The 23,619-nt window shown below is 46.0% G+C and overlaps 1 protein-coding gene across 3 annotated transcripts; it reads left to right on the top strand.

Annotated features, from left to right (window-relative positions):
- Positions 1-342: 342 nt before the first annotated feature.
- Positions 343-23,194, top strand: LOC140460565 (uncharacterized). 3 transcript variants are annotated; one of them, XM_072555162.1, is made up of 2 exons: positions 343-632; positions 21,524-23,194. In XM_072555162.1, the coding sequence occupies exon 2, from the start codon at positions 21,899-21,901 to the stop codon at positions 22,865-22,867; it is 969 nt and encodes a 322-aa protein (XP_072411263.1). In that variant the 5' UTR covers positions 343-632; positions 21,524-21,898; the 3' UTR covers positions 22,868-23,194. The 3 variants fall into 3 exon arrangements, with proteins under 3 accessions (XP_072411263.1, XP_072411265.1, XP_072411264.1); XM_072555164.1 differs by having other exon boundaries at positions 594-609; XM_072555163.1 differs by lacking the exon at positions 343-632 and adding an exon at positions 14,449-14,558.
- Positions 23,195-23,619: the final 425 nt, after the last annotated feature.

Below are 23,619 nucleotides of genomic sequence, written 5' to 3'. Positions count from 1 at the left end.
GAAATGTAATCTCGTCCATTTAAACCTTTTTATTTGCAGAAATACCCATTAAAATGTCCACATCCGTTTAAAATGCAGATTGCCCCCTCTAGATATGACGCCGTTCCGTTAGATGTCGGGATATCTGTTTAAATTGAGCCGTGAGCTTTCCCAATGTAGACAGGGCTCCTCGAAACGTGGCAGTGTCCCCCCTGCAGCTGCAGAGCGAGACAGGAGAGTTTGTTTTTGTGAATGAGCAGTTGTAGCGCGAGGTGGCTGTTGCTTGGTGACGGTGAGGCTCCCCCGGCCCCGCCCATCCCTCCTGAGCTGACGTCACGCGGGGGTGAAGGCGGTTGGGAGGAGAAGGCGCTCGAGCGGGGAAGGGGCGGCCGTTAGGAAAATGGCGCCGTGCGGCTCCGGGGCAGACACCCGTCACTGGACACCGCCGCCTTCCTGGCGCAGCTGCTGTGTCACGGCCACACCGCCCGGCTGTACAGCAGGCAGGAGCCGGTGACCATTCTGGAGGCGGATGGGGTTAAGGGCCTGTTTGGGAACCCGTCGGCCGCCTGGGTGGTGGAGTTCTACTGGTCGTGGGGCGGCCCCTGTGTCAACTCTGGGGCCACCTGGAAGGTACTGGGCCCGGGAGGTGAAAGGTGAGGCAGGTTGGGGGGGGGACGGAGGGGAAGGAATGTGGGGCCTGTCCTGCCATAGTCACATTTTACACTCACTTTACATCTGATTTTACTGGGGCTTGTGCTGTTTACTCCCCTCACTGTTTGTTTAATCCTTGTGCTGTTTACCCCTCACTGTTTGTTTAATCCTTGTGCTGTTTACCCCCTCACTGTTTGTTTAATCCTTGTGCTGTTTGCTCTTTGCTGTTACTTGTGCAATTCCCTAGGGTAGTGTGTAAATACTATTGAAGGAGATTATGCACCAGCATATGTATGTTCCTCAGTCATTGAAGGGGCAGGACCTGTTGAGAATGGTTAGTAAAGTATGTGGTGCACTAAACCTTGTTAACATGGATATAGTTTGTTATTTGTCAAAATATACTTAGAGTCATAGAGATGTACAGCACGGAAACAGACCCATTCGGTCCAACCTGTCCATGCCAACCAGATACCCTACATTAATCTAGTCCCATTTGCCAGCACTTTGCTCATATCCCACTAATCCCTTCCTATTCATCTATCCATTCAGATGTGTTTTAAATGCTCTAATTATACTGACCTCCACTACTTCCTCTGGCAGTTCATTCCATACATGCACCACCCTCTACATGGAAAAGATGCCCCTTAGGTACCTTTAATATCTTTCTGCTCTCACCCTAAACCTATGCCCTCTTGTTGTGAACCTCACCCCGACACTGAGGAAAGGACATTAAAAAAGTTGAGCAGCCAGACAAAATGCAAAAGCTATAAAATGTTGAGCCACATGGGGAAAAAGAACTGTGGCTCTACCCTTTATTTTTCCTATTGGCATTTGAACACTTAAAATCTGTCAATAACACCAGCTTCACGACATAATGTCTGTTCCATGGTGTGAACAACAGCACGCCTGCTCGCTGGTGTCACCAACACATGGTCCATGCTCCTCGCTGTCGGCAGAAAAGGCGACGTCGCTTATCTCTGTTCCTAAAGGTCTTCCCTTTATTCTTAAAGTTGTGCCCTCTGGTCCTAGTCTCTCCTACCAATGGAAACATCTTCCCAATGTCATTGCACTGTGGGGATGAAGCCCTACCCTATCTGGTCATTTCTGCTGCTGGGTGAGACTAGGCCTCAAGGTGAGAGGGAGTAGCTTTCAGACAGAGATGAGGAGGAACTGCTTTTCCCAGAGGGTCGTGAATCTTTGGAATAGTCTAGATTAGAGTGGTTCTGGAAAAGGACAGCAAGTCAGGCAGCATCCGAGGAGCAAGAAAATCGGCGTTTCAGGGAAAAGCCCTTCATCAGGAAAGTGTGTGTGTGTGCATGTGAGTTTGTGTATAAGACTGCGCGTTGGTGAGTGTATTTGCATGTGTGCATGCTTGATAAATTGTGATTGTGATGGAGTATGAGCCTGTGAGAGGGTGAGAGTGTTGAGGGCGTGGTGTATGTGTATGTCTGAGAGACCATGTGTATGACAGAGGTATGGATAGAAGTGAGGGGTTACATTTTGCTAAAATAAAGACGGGCAAGACTTGAACAGGTAATGGTAGGGCCCTGGGTCGTGTTGTAGAACAGAGACCTGGAGGTGTTCAGGTTTATTGATCTTGAAAGTTACATCACTGGTAGACAGGGGTGAAGAAGGTGTTTCGCACACTTGCCTTCATTGTTCACATGCTGAGTACAGGAGTTGGGACATCATGTTGGAGATGCACACAGAAAGTACTTTACTCAGAGGGTGATAGATGTCTGGAATGCATTGTCAGGAAAAGAAGAGGCAGGGATGGTAGATTCATTTAAAGTGCATCTGGGCGGGGGAGATGGTGGCGATCCAGCAAGTCTGAGTCTGTAGTGCTCTGTCCAAGACTCAGGCAAAGTGGGCTGCCTGTCTCCACCACACCTGTCAAATCATTTAAAATAGCTTTTATTTAAATACACTAGTTATTTTGCACCAAACTTGAGCAGTTTAGTGCCCTGTTAAAATGACTAAAGGAAAGAATGCCCGCAGCTCACACTACATAGGAACCCTTCCCCAGCTGCAGTAGAGGCGTCTGCAGCTGCCCCAGGGGACTTAACTATGGTGGCGAGCCTTGTTGCAGTGATTTCTAAGCTTGAAGAGAAGATCGACACCTTCATAGAAGAGCAGGTGGGAGTCGCTCTCGGTCGCGCTGCAGAAGCACGACCAAGATATTGAAAGAATCGAACATCGAGTCGGAGGGGCGGAGCTAATGGCCGCGACCTCCCAGGCTGCTGCAGAATCAGCCGTGGGTCGGGTCTGGACTCTCGAACAGTGAGTCTGGGCCTTGGAAGATCACATCAAATACCTCACAAATCGAGGTGGTCGAGAAAATATTCGTTTGCTGGGCCTTCCCAAATGGGAAGAGGAAGGCCAGCTTACAACGTTTCTGGAGCAGTGGCTTCTGCAGTTATTGAATCTGGAGGGTGGATCAGGCCAGGTCAGGGTAGAATGGGCCCACCGGCTTGGACCAGCGCCCCCACCCGGTCCTGTTCCGGCTGCAGTGCGTTTAGGAGAAGCAGATGCTCCTGGAAGCTTCCAGAAATCTTGGGAAAGATCCCCAAGCCATGATTTACAAAGGATCGAAGATTATGCTGTTTCAAGACTTTTCTCTGGCTCTGGTCCAAAAGAGGAGGGCGTTTAAGGGATTTAAACATTCAGTACTCCCTGTGCTACCCAGCGACGCTTCGTTTTAGCCATGAAGGGTCCATGTATAAGTTCGGATCACCGGAGACGGCCAAAGAATTTTTGGAGTCTCTTAGATAAATTGTAAGAGTTAACCCTTGTGGTGAATGATGTTGTTCTGCCCTCCCCCTTCTCTGGTTCACCCTTTTTTTTCTCTTTTATTACTTTATTGCTTAATATTATCTCCGGGGAGCAGGGAGGGGGGGGCTTATTTGTTCTCCACTCTGCGATTTTCTCCTTTTTTTTGTAAATATATATAGGCCGGGTGGTCTAGTAGATTTAGGTGAGGAGGGGTCTCTGTTTTGTCTTATTTTGTCTCTTAAAACGGGGTTATTTCCCCCTGTTATTTTGTATTACCATAATTAATTATTATCTGCTGAGACTGTAATTTTATAGTTTTATATGTTTATATGTGGTATTAACATCACCAAATATATCTAGGTGTTGATGTGTGGGTGGGGAGGGGGAGGAGGGTAGGGGACTCATTGTTAACTTTAGCTTGGTCGTACACTTGAATTTTCTTCACTTTATTATGGGGTGCCTTGGTCGAGGGTGGGGCACTGGTCGGGAGAGGATATGATTGGTTTTTGGAAAGGAAGTGATTCCCCTGGAAACGGGAAAAATCTCCATTTAAATATATTATGTTGTTTTATTTAGAAATAGTTTTTTTTTATTTTATTGGTGTGAGTGTAATAAAGAATCTCAATTTTTGTGAATTTTCTACGGTCTAATCTTTTAGATTAGATTACATTACAGTGTGGAAACAGGCCCGTTGGCCCAACAAGTCCACACCGACCCACCGACGCGCAACCCACCCATACCCCTACATTTACCCCTTGCCTAACATGGGCAATTTAGCATGGCCAATTCACCTGACCTGCACATCTTTGGACTGTGGGAGGAAACCGGAGCACCCGCAGGAAACCCACGCAGACACGGAGAACGTGCAAACTCCACACAGTCAGTCGCCTGAGGCCGGAATTGACCTGGGTCTCTAGCGCTGTGAGGCAACAGTGCTAACCACTGTGCCACCGTACTGCCCAGGTGCGTTTTGGATGGTGTTTCTCCTCCCAGGGGGTCTTGGACTTGCCTGGATGATTATGGTGAGTCATTCGCTTAAATAGTGCACCTGGAATGCCAAGGGGAGTAATTCTCCAATAAAAAGGAAGAAAATATTATCAAACCTCAAAAAAGAAAGGGTTCATATAGCTCTTCTACAGGAGACCCATTTATTGGATAAAGGAGATTTGAAATTACAACAGGGTGGATTTGATCAGGCCTTCTTTTCTTCCTTCAGCTCAAAATGTAGGGGAGTAGTCATTCTTATTTGGAAGAATCTCCCTTTCAAAATCCTAAGTCAGATAAAAGATTAATCTGGACAATATAGACTAATTAAAGCCCTTATAAATGGAGAGGAATATGGGATTTTAAACCAGTATTGTCCCCCGGCGCATCCTTTCAAATTTATAACTGAAGCCTTCTCCAAACTGATGGCTCTCTGTGCTCGTCATACAATTATAGGGGGAGACTTTAATTGCATTATGGAGCCGGAAATAGACAGGATACCCAAGAGTACTGCAGGTGTATCCCCCAGATTTAGACAATTGGCGAATTTGAATCAAGAATTAGAATTAATAGATGTGTGGAGGTTCCTCCACCCGCAAGGCAGAGATTTCTCTTTTTACTCTAATCCACATAAATGTCACACGAGAATTGACATGTTTTTTTATCCCCTCGACTTTTTAAAATTCCATATCGTCCTGTAAAATAGGTGATATGATCATTTCTGATCATGCTGCTGTGTACATGGAAATCAAGGCTAGGAACAATGAGGTATCCCCCTGACATTGGCGTATGGATTCCTTCTTAATGAAGGATAGTAAATTTGCAAAATATTTTTCTCAAGAATTTAAAGCTTTCTTGGAAATTAATTCAGGTACAGCTAGTAACCCGTCAATGATGTGGGAGACTAATGAAGCTTATGCGAGAGTTGTGATCATTTCATACTCGGTGACCCGGAAAAAATTAAAAGGTAAACAACAGCGTCTACTTGAGGCTCGCTTAAAAGCAGCTGAAACAGCATACGCTGACAGACCTTCTATTGCCAAATTACAAAGGATTATGACCCTTAGGACAGCTCTGAATACCGCCTTCACTCAAACGGCAAAGAGGGAAATATTATTTGCAAAACAAAGATTATATGAATTTAGCGATAAACCTGGTAGATGCTTAGCATTTCTTGCAAGGAAAACAAAAGGGCCCCTCAAACTATCACAGCTATCAGGGAAAGTGCTGGTACTCTGATTCACATCATAAAGGGATCAACACAATCTTCAGAAAGTTTTATTCTGATCACAGGATTGTGAAGATAGAGCCAGGAGGAGCCAGTTCTTTTTTAAAAGCCTGGCCTTTCCAGACTTAATCCCCGAATAGGTATCGGTCCTGAATGCTCCCCTAACAACCCAGGAAATACTTGGTGCAATCAGGTAACTTCAGAGCGGTAAGGCACCTGGCCCAGAGGGCTTTCAGGTTGAATTTTACAAAGAGTTCACAGGAGTATTAGCTGGCCCACTTATGGACATATATAACTACACAAATAGTCAGGGCTGCCTCCTGCCTTTACTGAAAGAGGTGAATATCTCCCTTATTCTCAAAAAAGGAAAGGATCCAGAAGATTGTGCACGATACAGACCAATATCCTTGCTAACTGTAGATTTTAAAATTCTCTCTAAAACATTAGCATTGAGGCTGGAGCGGGTACTGCCATATATCATAAGAGGACCAGACTGGATTTATTAAGGGCCGTGGATCATCTAATAATATTAGAAGGGTCTTGAATGTCAATCAAGTCTGTCATCAGGAAAGAATACTGGGAATAGTAGTCTCATTGGACGCAGAGAAGGCATTCGACAGGGTTGAATGGTCATACCTGTTCTATACATTGGAAAGGTTTAGCGTTGGAAACGCATTTGCCAAATGGCACTCAACACTGTATAATGATCCCCAAGCAGTTGTGATCACCAATGGAATAGGTTTGGATAGCTTCAGTGTGGATAGGGGCTGCCGTCAGGGATGTCCTCTCTCACCATTGCTATTCACGCTAATAATTGAGCCACTAGCGGGAAGCGATATGGGCTTACTCTAATATAACGGCCCCAAGGGTTGGTGCAGGTAAACCTAAAATTACCCTATACACAGATTATGATCTCCTTTTTCTTAATAATCCTCTGATGTCCATGCCTCTCTTCATCCAAGTTATTAATACATTTAGTTCATTTTCAGGCTACAAAATTAAGTTTTCAAAATCGGAGGCCATGCCGATGGGTGGCCTCACTAATATGTCCCACTTATTGGACGGATCCCACTTCCCCTTTCGGTGGTCTCTGGGGGGTTTCTTACACTTAGGCATTTTTATCACCCCAGTGTTTGGCCAACTGTATAAAGCCAATTTGTACGTCTATTGGAAAGGGTAAGGCACGACCTTCAACGCTGGGGAGGCCTTCCAATTTCCGGGCTAGGTAGAATAGCCCTAATTAAAATGAATGTCTTGCTCCCTCTTATACCCTATGAGAATGCTTCCGGTGATGCTGCTGAGTATGGCACTGCGTAAACTGTATCATTGGCTGGGTTTTTTCATCTGGAATCCTAGACGGCCTCTCATTAAGTTAAGGAAGCTACAGCTTCCACAGGCAAGGGGAGAGGGCTGGATTTTCCAGACTTTATGAAGTCTCAGTTAAGTTCCTTGTTCAGCTACATAGCCAATTGGGTCTCGTCTGATCTGCAATCAATCTAGATGGACGTCGAGGCTTCTCAAGTACAGTGTCCTCTTATTAACCTCTTATTTTTAGATAAGATGTAAATCATCACGAACCACTGTAGAAACCCTACAGTACGAAACACAATTAAAGCTTGGAATATAATGTGGCAAAACGAGGGTAATTCACATAAAACATCCCCCTATACTCCTATAGTGGGGGCATGGGGTTTTCAACCGGAGCTTACAGATGCCATATTCAAATCCTGGAGATCCAGGGGTATCTCCTGTTTAGGGGATCTGTTTGAGGAGGGGTCCTGATGTCTTTTGAATAGCTGCATCAGAAATTTGGATGACATAATGGAGACCTGTTTCGATACTTCCAAATTCGAGACGTCATACAGAAGAAGGCTATGCTATTAGATAGTCTCTATAAATCAGATAGAGAACGTAGAGTGTTGTGGCCAATGGGTGTACCCTCGGTCAGCACTCTTTATCATTTATTACGTGATGAAATGTCGGAAGATATGGACCGTCTGCTTAGAACATGGGATCAGAATTTGGGGCTGGAAATTTCTACAGAACAGTGGAATGACATCTGGGAAAATGCCAAAAAAAATCTCCATTTGTAACAGAACCCAGGCCATTCAGGTAAAGATACTTCATAGGGCCCATATGGTACCAGAACGGTTGGCAAACTTTAGGGCAGGAGAATCTGCAATGTGTCCCAAATGTAAAACAGAGGTGGGCATTCTTACACACCACTTGTGGACATGCCATAAGATCCTCAAATACTGGACCAAAGTAGTAAACGCCCTGACAGACATCTTGGCAACGTAAATTACAGTAGATCCAGTATCTCTTCTTCTGGGCTTCTCGAGCTTACCTTCTGTGGATGTGCACGGGAGCAAATTATTTTCCATTTTCTCCTTCTGTGTAAGGAAAAATATCTTAGTAAACTGGGTGGCTGAGGGCCTTCCAGGACTTCCAAATTGGCATAGATTAATCATGGAATATATTCCCCTTGACTTCCTTACAAATATGGTGCAACAAAAAACTGAATTATTCTATAACATATAGCAGCCTTTTTTGAATTTCATAGATACAGTTATTTTGGCCATTCTATCAAGGACTTTCATCTAGTTGAGGTAACGGTTCTGGCTGGTCCGGGGCCCCTTGGGAGAGGAATCCCGCATGAATACGGGTTTTATTATGACTTGATGTTCACTCATTCCAAGCATGTACTTCACGACTTAATTACTATATTATCCTTTTTTTCTCTTGCATAATGTAATTTATTTGATCATACACTCTGGTTAGTTATGGGTTAGATTAGTAGTTAGTTGAGTTTTGTCTTTTTCTTTTTCTTTGTCAGGTTTTGGCTATTATTTAAGATTTAATTGTATATTAATGTTTGTACTTGTGTTTTTTTTATTGGTAAACTTGTAAAAACGTTAAATTTTCAATAAAAATATCTTTTTTAAAAAAAAGTGCATCTGGACAGATGCATGAGTAGGTGGAGAGCAGAGGGATATAGATTCAGGAATTGCGCGATAGGTTTAGACAGGGAATTTGGATCGGCTTAGGCTTGAAGGGCTAAAGGGCCTGTTCCTGGGTTGTAAATTTTCTTTGTTCTATGTTGAGGCTGGACAGGATGTTGGTGAATCTATTTTTTTTGGAGTACAGGGTACAGTTCTGGTCGCCCTGTCATAGGAGGAATACTATTAGAGATGGTTCGGTAATGATTTACTTGGACATTGCCAGGACTGGAGGGTTTGAGTTATAGGGAGTGGCTGGGACTTTATCACTGGAGTGGAGGAGGTTGAGGAATGACCTTATTGAGATTTGAAAAATCATGAGGGGTGAGGGTAAGGAGAATAGCGAGGAGCATGTGCGGTTATGTAGAGCCGGGGTGGGGAGGTGAAACAAAATTGTGGCTCTACCTTTTTTTCCTCCTATTGGCATTTGGCCAGTTGAATCTGTCAGTTACACCAGCATACCTACAAAGCCTACTGCACGTGCCCCTCGGTGTCAGCAAGCGCTACGCATGGTCGCCGGTGTCTGCAAAAAAAAAACTGCACATCCTTCTATGTCTGTAAAAATGGTGCATGAATTTCATTTGCCAGCCCAATGAGGAGCACTGGAACACCAGGAGGAGGAGCCTGGTCCTCCTACCATTCAGAACAGCCCTATTGTCTGAATCTGAGACGTCGATTTTCCTGCTCCTCGGATGCTGCCTAACCTGCTGTGCTTTTCTAATCTTGACCCATGAACCTCTGAAGCTGCTGCTGCTGCTGCTCTTTCTCTGAATGAAGACTGAGATTCATCCAAGACTGTAATTTCCTTCCTCTGTCCAACAGCATACTCTTCTCTCACTCCCTTTTCTATTTCTTTTATTTTCATGCTGGGATCCAATTGTTGACTTGCAGCAACTGAAAAAGGGAGTGAATCCAGAAAGAGGACAGACTCTGGAAAAGCTGGTCCCGGTCTGTGCCTCAAACATTTGGCAAATGCAGTACCACAGGGTGAAGTTATAGTCTTTACTGTGGGGAAATAAAAGCAGAAATGAGGTGTATTGTTTAAATGGTGGTATATTGGGAAGTGGAGAAAGTGAGGACTGCAAATGCTGGAGATCAGAGTTGCAATGTGTGGCACCAAAAAACTCAGCAGGTCAGGCAGCAGCCAAGCAGCAGGTTAGTTGACGTTTTGAGCACGAGCCCTTCATTAGGAATGATGTGTGGACGTACAAAGGGGCCTCAGCGTCCTCCGACGCCAGTCAGACAGGTGCAGCAAGCAATCAGCAAGGCAAGTGTTATATTAGCAAGAGGAATTGAATTTAGAAGTGGGGATGTCTCCCTGCAGTTAGGGGGTCATTGAATATATTCAAGGCTGAGTTCACATGATGTTTGAACAACAAAGAAGTGGATGGTTATTGGGGAAGGCAAGAAAATAGTTTTAAGTACAGAGCAGTAACAGTTGTACAACATAGAAACACACCCTTCAGTCCAACTAGTCCATGCTGACTGACTAAACTCATCCCACCTGCCTGTGTTTGGCCCATTTCCCTCTGAACCATTCTTATTTACGTACTTATCAAAATATATTTTAAACATTGTAACTGTATCTGCATCCACCACTTCCTCTAGACATTCATTCCACACACAAACCACTCTCTTTTTATTTTAAGAAAAAAAGTGCTCCTCATGTCTTTAGAATCGTTCTACTCTCACTTTAAAAGTTTGCGCCCTCATCTTGAAATGACACCTGCTGTTCACCTCACCTATATTCCTCATGATTTTTTAAACCTCTCGAAGGACACCTCTCAACCTCCAATGCTCCAGTGAAAAAAGTCCCAGCCTCTGCACCTAGATGTAGGGAGATCCATATCCATTTGTGATCTGTTCAATGCTGGTGCAGGCTTGAAAGACCAAATGGCCGACTCCTGCTCCCAATTCTCATGCTTTGTCCTGGACAGCAAGAGACCACAGAAATAAGAGCAGAAAGTGGGCTATTCAGCCCATCGGGTCTGCTCTTACCATTCAATCGTAGTTGATCAATTTCTGAGTACCATTCTGCTGCTTTCTCCCTGTCCCCCTCGATACTCAAGAACCTAGCTATCTCAGTCTAAATATCCTCAGTGACCTGGCCTCTGCAGTCTTCTGTGCCAATGAATTCCATAGATTCGCCACTCTGACTGAAGAAGTTTCTCCTTATCTCCATTCTAAAAAGTCTTCCCTTTACTCTAAAGCTGTGCCCTCGGGTCTTAGTTTCTCCTACTAATGGAAACATCTACCCAACATCTACCCAACATCCACTCTGTCCAGGCTGTTCAGTCTTCTGTATGTTTCAGTTAGATCTCCCCTGAGTATGGCCCTGTTAATCAGCATGAATCAGACCCTTCAGGATGAGGTACAGCAGGGATTAGGTTCAGCAAATTGAAAATGGAGGGAGAGTGTGTGGGATGGAGATCTTCAGCCTCAAAGGCATAAGAGAGGAAAGAAAGTTCACTATAACTTAGAATTGATTGGATGTGCTGATGGGCCGAGGAGGGGCAGAGAGAGTTAAACTTGGAGAAATGTGATGTGTTGCATTTTGGTCAAGCAATGCAGGCAGGACTTACACAGGGGAGGTGTTGCAGAAGAAAGAGAGCTTGGAGTGCAGGTTCATAGTTCCTTGTAAGTGGAGTTGCAGGCAGACAGGATAGTGAAGATAATGTTTGGTATGCTTTTCTCTATTGGTCAGAGCATTGAGTGAAGGAGTTGGGAGGTCATATTGTGGCTGCGCAGGACATTGGTTAGGCCACTTTTGGAATATTGTGTGTAATTCTGGTCTCCATCCTATGGAAGGATGTTGTGAAACTTGAAAGTTTTTGGAAAAGGTTTATAAGGCTGGTGTCAGAGTTGGAGGGTTTGAGCGAGAGGGAGAGGCTGAATAGGTTGGGGCTGTTTTCCCTGTAGTGTCAGAGGCTGAGGGGTGACATTATAGAAGTTTATAAGGGGCATGAATAGGTTGAATAGCCAAGGTCTTTTCCTCCGGGTAGGGGAGTCCAAAACTAGAAGGCAGAGGTTTGAGCTGAGAGGGCAAAGATTTAAAAGGGACCTGAGGGGCCACTTTTTCTCTCAGGGTTTTGCATGTATGGAATGAGCTGACAGGAAGTGGTGGAGGCTGGTACAATTACAACATTTAAGAGGCATCTGGATGGGTCCATGAATAGGAAGGGTTTTGAGGAATATGGGCCACATGCTGGCAAATGGAATAGATTGATTTTGGATATATGGTTGGCATCGACGAGGTGGATGGAAGGATCTGTTTGTGTGGTGTATGACTCTTACTGTATTCGGTGAATGCAGAAGTGTGGTTGTGAAGACTGGACTTTCAGAGCAGCTTTCAAAGATGTTTTGTCCTTACTGGGACCGGAAGAAGTTACAATGAAATCTTTTGTTTGTGAGACAGCAAGCAACTAAGTGAGTACATCTGGGATTTTGGGGGAAAGTGGGAATTCGTTGCACTTCAAGGATGAAGCCCTACCTTATCCAGTCATTTCTGCTGGTGGCTGAGACTAGGCCTTGAGCTTTGGGGGAGTAGGTTTAGGACAGAGATGAGGAGGAGGAAGTGAGGGCTGCTGCTTTTCCCAGAGAGTAGTTTATCTGCGGAATTCTCTGCCCAAGGAAGCAGGCTCCAAAATGCCCTGGTCCTAAGTCTTTGACTTGATATACCAGTGACTGTAAACTTTGAAGTGCTTTGGTTAACTGATGCAAATATTTCCCACTTGTCCAACATACAGTGTCAGCTGTTTCATCATTGGGATGGTTTTGATTCATCTACTCTTATTCGACAATATTCATGACAATGTATACGAGGTGATTCTATATAAGCAAGTTGTAGACAATTTAAAAAGGCCGACCAGGCAAGGAGGTGGCTAACAAACCCAGGGCATCTCTCTTAGAGTATGCATCTTGTTTGTTTACAAATTAAACACGCTTCAGATCTTTTCCTAGCTGCTTTCCAAAAATCTGGGTGCCACCAGGTTTGTGAGTGTTAACAATAATGTACATAATCAACTGAAATAGGCAGCAGCAAAGAATGAACACAAACCAGTCCAGCGGGGAATCACCCACATTTTGGTTTGAGTATTGAGGGATTACCCTTTTTGAGGCCCCTGTGATATCAGTCCCATACCCAGGCTAATGTGCATGTGAAGTGATGTTGCAGCTGTACAGGACTTTGGTTAGGCCACAGTTGGAGTACTGTGTGCAGTTCTGGTCGCCTCACTTTAGGAAAGATGTGGAAGCTTTGGAGAGGGTGCAGAGAAGATTTACCAGGATGTTGCCTGGAATGGAGAATAGGTCATATGAGGATAGGTTGAGAGTTCTCGGCCTTTTCTCGTTGGAACGGCAAAGGATGAGGGGTGACTTGATAAAGGTTTATAAGATGATCAGAGGAATAGATAGAGTAGACAGTCAGAAACTTTTTCCCCAGGTACAACAGAGTGTTACAAGGGGACATAAATTTAAGGTGAAGGGTGGAAGGTATAGGGGAGATGTCAGGCGTGGGTTCTTTACCCAGAGAGTGGTGGGGGCATGGAATGCGCTGCCCGTGGGAGTGGTAGAGTCAGATTCATTGGCGGCATTTGGATAGGTACATGGATGGGTGCTTAATCTAGGTTAGAAGTTCGGCACAACATCGTGGGCCGAAGGGCCTGTTCTGTGCTGTATTGTTCTATGTTCTATGAAACCAGATTATGAAGTGTTAACTTTTCTGCAAACTTCTACCTGTGTGTGTGTGTCTCTGTAACATTTTCCAACTTGCTTCATATCTCAGTTTGTCAGCTTTTGTTAATTCCTTCCTTCCTTCCAAGGCTAGCGAAGCACACACTTTCCAGAACAGTCCAAATTAGGGAGTTGAGCCTCACAAATCCTGGCTATGACACATAGCTGCTTAACCAACTGTGCAAACTCTCAATATCTGTCAGCTGTTCCATTTGCAAATCGAACACTGTTTACAAAGCAAGTTGTTTATGTCTCTGCATGAGTCCACAACCCAGGGGAAATCCAACAGTCTTTAATAGTTGCCCAATGTGACTTGTTTGCTAAATTAATTCAAGTCTGGATGTCCTGAAGCGAGCAATTATACTTATTGCAGATTTCTACTACCCAATTAAAACTAATGTCGGGAACTCGAATGGATTGGGGGCATTTTATATAATTATTCCAGACAGTGTGGAAACGGGCCCTTCAGCCCAAAAAGTCCACACCAACGCTCCGAAGAGCAACCCACCCAGACTCATTCCCCTACATTCACCCCTGACGAATGCACCTACTACGGGGCAATTTAGCATGGCCAATTCACCTAACCTGCACATCTTTGGACTGTGGGAGGAAACCGGAACACCCGGTGGAAACCCGTTCAGACACCGGGAGAATGTGCAAACACCACACAGACAATTGCTCGAAGCGGGAATTGAACGCAAATCACTCAAACTTACATTTTCCAAAGAAGCCTGTTGTTCTACAACCTGGAGTTGTGTGATTTTAAACTTTGTCCAGGTTAAAGTGGATTGGCTATGCTAAATTACCCATAGTGCCCAGGGATGTGCAGGTTAGGGTGGATTACTCAGGGTTAAATGTATAGCAATGGGTGTGGGTGGGTGACCGTGAGAGGGTCGGTGAGTACGAGTGGCCTGCTTCCACACTGGAGATTCTCTGAAGGGAGGGGGCTTTGGAAAGTGTGTTCTCCGCCACTCCAGCCGCAGCGCGGGGGCCCGCTGTCGGTCTTGCCCTGCCCCCTTTGCCGTCACTTTTCCTCGCCCCGCCCCTGGTTCCTTTATTGACGTCACAACGCGGAAATTGACCTGTCAAAGTGAATCTCCCTCCCTCTGGACAACTCTTCATCCTGGGAGGGAGACAGAGATGGAAGGAGGGGAAATTGTTCACTTGTAGCAACCGGAGTGAATCCAGGGAGGGAGTAGACTCCGCAAACTCCGGTATGTGTCTTAATTATCCGGGTGAGGAGGAACTGAAGAATCGATGTTGGGAAGACGGAGGGGTAGATAGTTTTCTGTTTTGATCTTTAAAATGAACCCGATTCCCACCACTAACTGCAACAGGTGTAAGTACAGCACATGCAATTTTCCTCATTGCAGCTTCAAGCCGGTTTTGCATGCTCTGTTCTTCCTACGCCTTGGCTCCAGCACAGTCAGCTTCCTTCCCTCATTCCCATCCCCCCGCCCTGATGTTCCAAGCTGACCCTCAAAAGATGTATTTGTCTCTCCATTCTTTTTTGTGGGTTTTGAAAACTTTCCCAATCCTCTAATTATAAGACTTGGGAAGTTATGTTGTAGCTGCACCAGACATTGGTTAGGCCACTTTTGGAATGTTGTGTGCAGTTCTGGTCTCTCTGCTAGAGGAAGGATGTTGTGAAACTTGAAAGGGTTCGGAAAAGATTGACAAGGATGTTGTCAGGGTTTGAGCTGAATAGGCTGGGGCTGTTTTCTCTCGAGCGCCAGAGGCTGAGGGGTGACCCTACCAACTTTTATAAAATCAGGAGGGGCATGATAGGGTAAATAGACCAGGTCTTTTCCCTGGATGGGTCATAGTTTTAGGGTGAGGGTGCGTGCAAAGAATGAGCTGCCAGAGGAAGTGGTGATGGCTGGTACAATTACAACATTTAAAAGGCATCAGGATTACATTGACTGCATTGGCGCCACCTCGTGCTCCCGCGAGGAAGTTGAGCAATTCATCAACTTCACGAACATTCCACCCTGACCTTAAATTTACCTGGATGATCTCTGACACCTTCCTCCCCTTCCTGGACCTCTCCATCTCCATTAATGACGACTGACTTGACACCGACATTTTTTACAAACCCACCGACTCCCACAGCTACCTGGATTACACCTCTTCCCACTCTACCTCCTGCAAAAATGCCATCCTGTATTCCCAATTCCTCTGCCGTATCTGCTCCCAGAAGGACTATTTCCACCACAGAACACACCAGATGGCCTCGTTCTTAGAAACCACAATTTCCCTTCCCACATGGTTAAAGATGCCCTCCAATGCATCTCGTCCACATCCTGCATCTCTGCCCTCAGACCCCACACCTCTAACCGTAACAAGGACAAAGACCGTTCTCTCTGTGACTACCTGGTCAGGTCCACGCCCCCCTACAACCCACCCTCCCATCCTGGCACCTTCCCCTGTCACTGCAGGAATTGAAAAACCTGCACCCTCACCTTCATCCAAGGCCCTAAAGGAGCCTTCCACATCCATCAAAGTTTTACCTGCATATCCACCAATATCATTTATTGTATCCGTTGCTCCCGATGCAGTCTTCTCTACATTGGGGAGACTGGATGCCTCCTAGCAGAGTGCTTTTGGGGACATCTCTGGGACACCTGCACCCATCAACTACACCGCCCTGTGGCCCAACGTTTCAACTCCCCCCTCCCACCCCCGGACGCTTGGAGGAAAAATGGCTCATCTTCCGCCTCAGAACACTTCAACCCCAGGGCATCAATGTGGACTTCAACAGTCTCCTCATTTCCCTTTCCTCCACCTCACCCCAGTTCCAAACACTCTGCCGCCATTTTCACTATTTTCACTTTGCTGTACCTCATCCTGAATGGTCTGGTCTGGTTCATGCTGATTAACAGGCTCACACTCAAGTGACATCCAATTGGACACAGTGGATATTGGAAAGCTGTTTCCATTGATAGGAGGGAATAGGACCTGAGGACACAGCCTAAGGGTAAAGGGAAAGCCTTTTAGAACAGAGATAAGGAGAAAGTACTTCAGCCAGAGAGCGGTGAATCTATGGAATTTAATGCCGCAGAAGGCTGCAGAGGCCAGGTCACTGAGGATATTTAAGACTGAGACAGATAGGTCCTTGAGTATCAAGGGGATCGAGGGCTACGGGAAGAAAGTGGGAGAATGGGGTTGAGAAACTTATTAAACACGATTGAATGGTATGAACAGACCTGATGGGCTGAATGGCATAATTACTGCTCCTCTGTCTTCAGTCGCTTGCTGTCCTGGACACAGAGAAAAATGGGAGCAGGGGTAGGCTATTTGGTCTTTTGAGCCTGCACCAGTATTGAACACATCATAACAGGATATGAATCTGCCTACATCTAGGTGGAGAGACTGGGACTTTTTCACTTGACCATGGGAGGTTGAGAGGGGACCTTATTGAGGTTGATAAAATCATGAAGGATATGGATGACGTTAATGGTGGGTGTCATTTCCCTCGGTGGCGGTTTCAAGATTAGGGTGCGACCTTTGAAGGTGAGAGGAGAAAGATTCAAAAGAGACATGAGGGACTCTATTTTTCTTTTTACACAGAGTGGTTTGTGTGTGGAATGAATGTCTAGAGGAAGTGGTGGATGCAGGTACAGTTACACTGTTTAAAAGACATTTGGATAAGTACGTGACTAGGAAAGGTTTGGAGGGATATGGGCCAAACACTGGCAGGTGGGGCTAGTTTAGTTTGAGAACATAGTCAGCATGGGCTAGTTGGACTGAAGGGTCTGTTCCTGTGCTGAATAACTCTCCCCCCAACCCTCTGCTCCCTCCCCCATTCTCTGTATTCTCCCCTGTATTCCCTGCCCTCACCCTCTGCCACCCTGTCCATTCTCTCTCTCACTTCTCACTGCCAAAGCCTCCATCCTTTCTTGTGCCTCAAGCCCTCTTTGCTCACTGTTTCAAGCCCTTTTGAAGATGAGGGAGATGGATGGTGCTAACTCTACGTGGGAGACTGGTGGGGGGATGGAGGAGGTTGCAGTGTGGGGGGAAGGGGAGAGAAATAGCTGATCTTTTAAGAATAGCAAAAATGATATATTCACAAACATTGTTAAAGTCTGAAAGCATGTTCAAGTTTTTAAAAGAGCTGATGGAATCTTTCTGAAACTTGCACTGAAATATGTGTAGTTAGGCCACAGCTCAGGACAGGCTATAAGGGGTGAATAGATTATTTCGGGTGTTGTGAAATTGGTTCCGACTACGTAGTAATAGAGTCACGGAGTTGCAGAGCACGGAACCAAACCCTTCAGTCCAGGCTGTTCAGATATCCGGACTTAATCTAATGACCCATTCGCCAGTATTTGATCCACATCCTTCAAAATCCTCCTTAATCATGTCCCCATCCAGATGCCTTTTAAATGTTGTAATTGTACCAGCCTCCACCACTTCCTCCAGCAGCCCATTCCATATACACACCACCCTCCGTGTGAATGGGTTGTCTCTTCAGTCTGAAATATATCTTTTCCGTATCACCCAAAACCGATGCCCTCTAGGTTGGACCGAGATGTCGGTAGATTCATATCCAGTTATGATTCGTTGAATGCTGGTGCAGGCTTGAACAAACAGATGGCCTACTCCTGCTTCCAATTCTCGCCCACTCTGTCCAGGACGGCAGGAGAACATAATTCATCGGAGCAGAAATTGGCCATTCAAGGTCAGCTCTGCCATTCGATCATGGCTGATAGGTTTCTCAACCACATTCTCCCATTTTGTCTCCATAACCCTCCATCAGCTTGATGCTCAAGAACGTCTTCATGTCAGTCTTAAATATCCTCAGTGACCTGGCCTCCACCACAGCCTTCTGTGGCAGTGAATCCCATAGATTCACCGCTTTCTAGCTGAAGAAGTTTCTCCTTACCTCAATTCTAAAAGGTCTTCCCTTTACACTGAGGCTGTGCCCACTAGTCCTACTCTCTCCAGTCAATGGAGACATCTTCCCAACTTCCACTCTTTCCAGGCCATTCGGTATTCATTACGTTTCAGTTCGGACACCCCTGCTTGTCGGCCTATTAACCAGCGTCAACTGCATCCTTCAGGATGAGTTACAGCAGGGATTAGGTTCAGCAAACTGAGAATGGAGGGAGAGTGTGTGGGATAGAGATTTTCAACTTCTAAGGAATAAGCAAGGAAAGAGAGTTCACTATAAATTAGAACTGATCAGGTGGGCTGATTGGCCAAAGTGTGGTAGATGGAGTTTAAATCCGAGAAGTGTGTGGTTTGCATTTTGGTTAAGCAATCCAGGCAGGATTGACATGGTAAAGGGGGATATTGCAGAACAAAGAGACCTTCGAGTGCAGGTTCATAGTTCCTTGAAAGCAGAGTCACCGGTAGAAAGGATAGTGAAGAAGGCATTTGGTATGCTTTCCTTTATTGGTCAGTGCATTGAATATAGGAGTTGGGAGGTCGTGTTGTGGCTGTGTAGGACATTGGTTAGTCCACGTTTGGAAGACTGTATTCATTTCTGGTCTCCCTTTTTATAGGAAAGACATTGTGAAACTTTGAAAGGGGTCGGAAAAGATTTACAAGTCTGCTGTTTGAGTGACAGGTAGAGACTCAAATGGCTGGGGATATTTTCCCGAGAGCATTGGAGGCTGAGGGGTGACCTTATAGACGTTCATAAGGGGCATGGATAGGGTGAATATCCAAGGTCTTTTCCCCAAGGTAGGAGAGTCCAAAACTAGAAGGCATACGTTTGAGATGAGTCGGAATTTTTAAAGGCATCTGAATGGGTACATGAATAGGAAGGGTTTAGAGAGATGTGGGCCACATGCAGGCAAATTGGACTAGATTAATTTAGGATATCTGTTTGGCCAGACGAGTTGGACCAAGGGGTCTGTTTCCGTGCTGTATGACTCTAATCTCCTTCGGTGAAAGCAGAAGTGTGATTATGAAGGCTGGAGTTTCAGAGCAGCTTTCAAAGATGTTTTGCCCTTAATGGGAGCAGAAGAAGTAACAATGAAATCCTGCATTTGTGAGACAGCAACTGAGTGAGTGAGTACATCCGGGATTTTGGTGGAAAGTGGGAATTCATTGCACTGTGGGGATGAAGCTCTACCTATTGAGTCATTTCTGCTGGTGAATGAAACCAGGCCTCAAGATTAGGAGGAGTAGATTCAGGACAGAGATGAAGAAGAACTGTTTTTCCTGGAGAATAGTGAATCTGTGGAGTTCTCTGCCCAAGGAATCAGTAGGGGCAGCTTCATTAAGTATATTCAAGACACAGTTGGAGGTGGTTTTTTCATGGTAGGGGAATTAAGGGTAGTTGGGACAATGCAGGGAGGAGGAGCTGAGACAATGGATAGATCAGCCATGATCTTAATGAGTGGTGCAGCAGGCTAGATGGGCCAAATGGCCTACTCCTGCTTCTATTACTATGAAACTACAAACCTGCATCTCCCATGGCTAACCCACCTAACTTCGACTTTCTGGGCAATTTAGCATGAACAATCCAAACCAAGGCCAATGAGCAACGTCGTGAAGTGGGAAATGAACTTCAGAGAATGATAGAAAGGGACAAGGAGAGTAAATATACCAGCAATCAAAACTGGATTCTAAAGATCACAAAAACTGAAACCAGAAATGGTATCTGAATGTGTGCTGCATTGTAACAGAAGTGAATGAGTTGACTGCACACATTGAAGAGAATAATTATGATCTGAGACTCCTTACAGAGACATGGCTTCAGGATGACAAGGATTGGATCCTAAATATCGAGGGTTTGGTCATATGGGAAGCGAGGTAAAGGTATAAGGTTGGTGCTGCTAATCAAAGCACTGATCACAGGGTAGTCTGGTGTCAGCTCGGATTTCAGGTCCTGATTTCTCTGTCCTCTGTTGATCTCCCTGTTCCTACAGAGTAAGATGTCAGTCTGTTGTCAGCTCTGCTGGATTTCTGCTGAAGCTTTGCACCCCCCCCCCCCCCAATTTTTTTTGTCACCTTCCGGAACAATAAAGCATTCAGCCAATCAAGCCCCAACCCACAATCTCCCAGCCTGTCAACCGTCCAGACACACAGTGTAATCATAGCAGGGAATCACACAAGAAAAATGAAACCAAATTTGAAACAAATAGTTGCTCGTGTTTAATGTTTGTTCATTCGGAAGTAAACCAGAAATGGGGGTCTCCCAGGATTCTGAGACTGTCATTTTTGAGGAATTCTCTCTCTCTTACATCTATCTATGAGAACCCAGCTATGATTTACAACAATATTTACACCAACAGAAATAGACAGAGATATACAGGATGGAAATAGACATTTTCTCTCTCTTATGTGCGTGCACACACACACATTCACTCCCGTGGACTTGTTTGTGTATGTTTGCAGAATTATATTTGCAGAGCTGGGCTAAAATGTCACTTTTTGTTATAAAACTTTAAGTTCTCTTGAGAAGGTGCCTTACATGGAGAGGGGCCAAGTGGTGGCAAATCATAGAGATGTACAGCACGGAAACAGACCCTTCGATCTAACTCGTCCTTGCCGACCAGATAGCCAACCCAATTTAGTCCCAGCACCCAGCCGGTATAGGGGCCACGTGATAACAAATGTGACTAGATTAATTTAAGAAATCTGGTCAGCTCGGACAGGTTGGACCCAAGGGTCTGTTTCTGTGCTGTGACTCTAATCGTCTTCAGTGAAAGCAGAAGTGTGGCTGTGATGACTGGACTTTCAGAGGATGTTTTGCCCTGACTGGAAGCAGAAGAGTTTGACTGAAGTGTATCGGTATTAATGCCTTGACGTCTCATTTTGCTTCCACCTTCCTGGGGTCGTTAACCATTTTGTGTCTGGTTCTTCCTCAAAAAGCTGCATTGCAGGTTCACCCTGAATTGACACTTTTTTTTGCTTCCCAAAAGCAGACCTGCTCACTCTTAGCAATATCCCAGTGTTGTGAAAGATATTAACTTTCAGGTGGAATTATCCAAAATTCAGAGAGATGTCAGTCTTGATGTTTTTTGCTCATCTGCCCCTGTAAGATCCTGAATCAGCACCTTCAGGAGAATTAGTTAGATTGGAGTGAGAACAGAGGGGGAGAGAGAGTGGGATGGTGCTTTCAATTTTGTGGAGAAACAAGAATATTCCACAGAAGGTAGAATTGCTTGTTCTGAATTCTACCCTGCACTGACAGTGATGACTTTTGCAATCTCTTTTTAAACAGTGTATTTGAAGATAGAAGTTTCAAAATCAACGCATGAAGTTCTTATGTCCGAAACGTTGACTCTCCTGCTATTCGGATGCTGCCTGACCTGTTGGCCATTTCCAGTACCACACATTTCAACACTGATTCTCCAGCGTCTGCAGTCCTCACATTGACGTCAATGACTCAATCCATCGGGACCGGAAAGAATTTTCAACTATGAGTCTGTGAGAAGGAGCAAAGCGTTTTGGTTCCTGTTTGAGTACGTTTTCAGCATCAGTGGGACTGGATGAGAGACCCTATTGTTGCAGCGCATTGAGTGTGGGGCATGTAGCAGCAGGAATTGACAGCAGGGAGGGGCTGGAAACATATTTGTGTGCAGCTGAAGCTTCGGCCATGGAGAAACCCGAGGAATCCCGCCCCGTGGAGAAACGGTGGAAGTGCAGTGATGGCGGGAATAGCTTCCATTTCCCGTCTGCCCTGCAGATTCATCAGCACATCCACACAGGGGACAGGCCATTCTCCTGCCCTGAATGTGGGATGGGCTTTGCCCAGACCTCCGCCCTGCTGAGGCACCAGCGGACCCACACCGGGGAGAGGCCATTCCCCTGCCCAGAGTGCGGGAAGGCCTTCAGTAATTGTTCCGACCTGCTGAGGCACCAGCGGTCCCACTCGGGGGAAAGGCCCTTCAGCTGCCCCAACTGCGGAAGGAGATTTACCCAGGCCTCCCACCTGCTGAGGCACCTCCGGGTCCACGCAGGGGAGAGGCCGTTCTCCTGCCCTGAGTGTGGGAAGAGATTTACCCAGGCCTCCAACCTGCTGACCCACCGGCGGTCCCACACAGGGGAGAGGCCCTTCAGCTGCCCCGAGTGTGGGAAGGCCTTCAGCAATTCCCCCAACCTGCTGAGGCACCAGCAGGTCCACACTGGGGAGAGGCCCTTCAGCTGCCCAGATTGTGGGAAGGCTTTCAGCGATTCCTCTTCCCTATTGACCCACCAGCGGATCCACAGTGGGGAGAGGCCCTTCAGCTGCCCCGAATGTGGGAAGGCCTTCAGCAATTCCCCCAACCTGCTGAGGCACCGGCGGGTCCACACTGGGGAGAGGCCTTTCAGCTGTCCCGAGTGCAGGAAGACCTTCAGCAATTCCTCAAACCTACTGAAGCACCAGCGGATTCACACGGGGGAGAGGCCCTTCAGCTGCCCTGAGTGCAGGAAGGCTTTCAGCAATTCCTCCGCCCTGCTGACCCACTGGAGGGTCCACACGGGGGAGAGGCCGTTCAGCTGCCCCGAGTGCAGGAAGGACTTCACCCGCTCCTCCCACCTCCAGAGGCACCAGCGCATTCACAAACCATCGCAGGGTGTTTGAAGGAGCAACGGCTGAGTGTCATTATCGACTGGACTATCGACCCTGTTCTTGGTGTTCCCGGGTTTGAATTCCGCTGCAGCAGATGGCGCTATACAGGGTACAGGTTGAAATTGCCGAGTGAGGCAACACTTCCTCCGGGTTAAGGCTGTACCAAGGACCCAATTAGAAAGGGACATCTCAGTGCTGATCAATAGTAAAGAAAGTGGTGGGGCGAAATGTGTGCGCTTTGATTTTGAGCTGTTCAAAAAGCAACTTTATCTCTGCCTTTTTGCTGAGGAGATCTGAAGTTGTAACAAAGTTGGGTGCAATAAAGGTTACCTGAACTTACTGCCGGGCTCAGACTCTCATTGAAAGCTTTGAGCGCCAAGGGGTTTTTGTTTTAAAGCTGCTCATTGAAACCATTAGAATTCTGAAAGGGGCTTGACAGGATAGATGCAGTTAAAATGCTCCTTTGTCGGGGGAAGTCATAGAATCCCAACAATGTGGAAGCAGGCCATTCAGCCCATCTATTTTACTCTGGCCCTCTGAAGAGTATCTCATCCATATCCATCCCCTTTCTCCGTATTTCCCATGGACAATCTATCCTAAATTGCACATCCCTGGTCGCTATGGGTAATTCAGCACAGCCAATCCACCCTAACCTCTACACCCTAATCTGTAAATTACTTCCTCAAAAATGAAGTCTAAATGCAAAATTTTTCTCTAAGAAAAATCTCAGTCTGACTCAACATTCGGACGCAGACAGGATTCAC

This window comes from Chiloscyllium punctatum, chromosome 36, assembly GCF_047496795.1.
Source record: "Chiloscyllium punctatum isolate Juve2018m chromosome 36, sChiPun1.3, whole genome shotgun sequence".
Classification (NCBI taxonomy): domain Eukaryota; kingdom Metazoa; phylum Chordata; class Chondrichthyes; order Orectolobiformes; family Hemiscylliidae; genus Chiloscyllium; species Chiloscyllium punctatum.
This window is presented reverse-complemented; position numbering and strand designations above follow the sequence as displayed.

What these genes read in the sequence shown, in the direction of transcription:
- LOC140460565 (XM_072555162.1), top strand. Translation starts at nt 21,899, where the DNA reads ATGGAGAAACCCGAGGAATCCCGCCCCGTGGAGAAACGGTGGAAGTGC.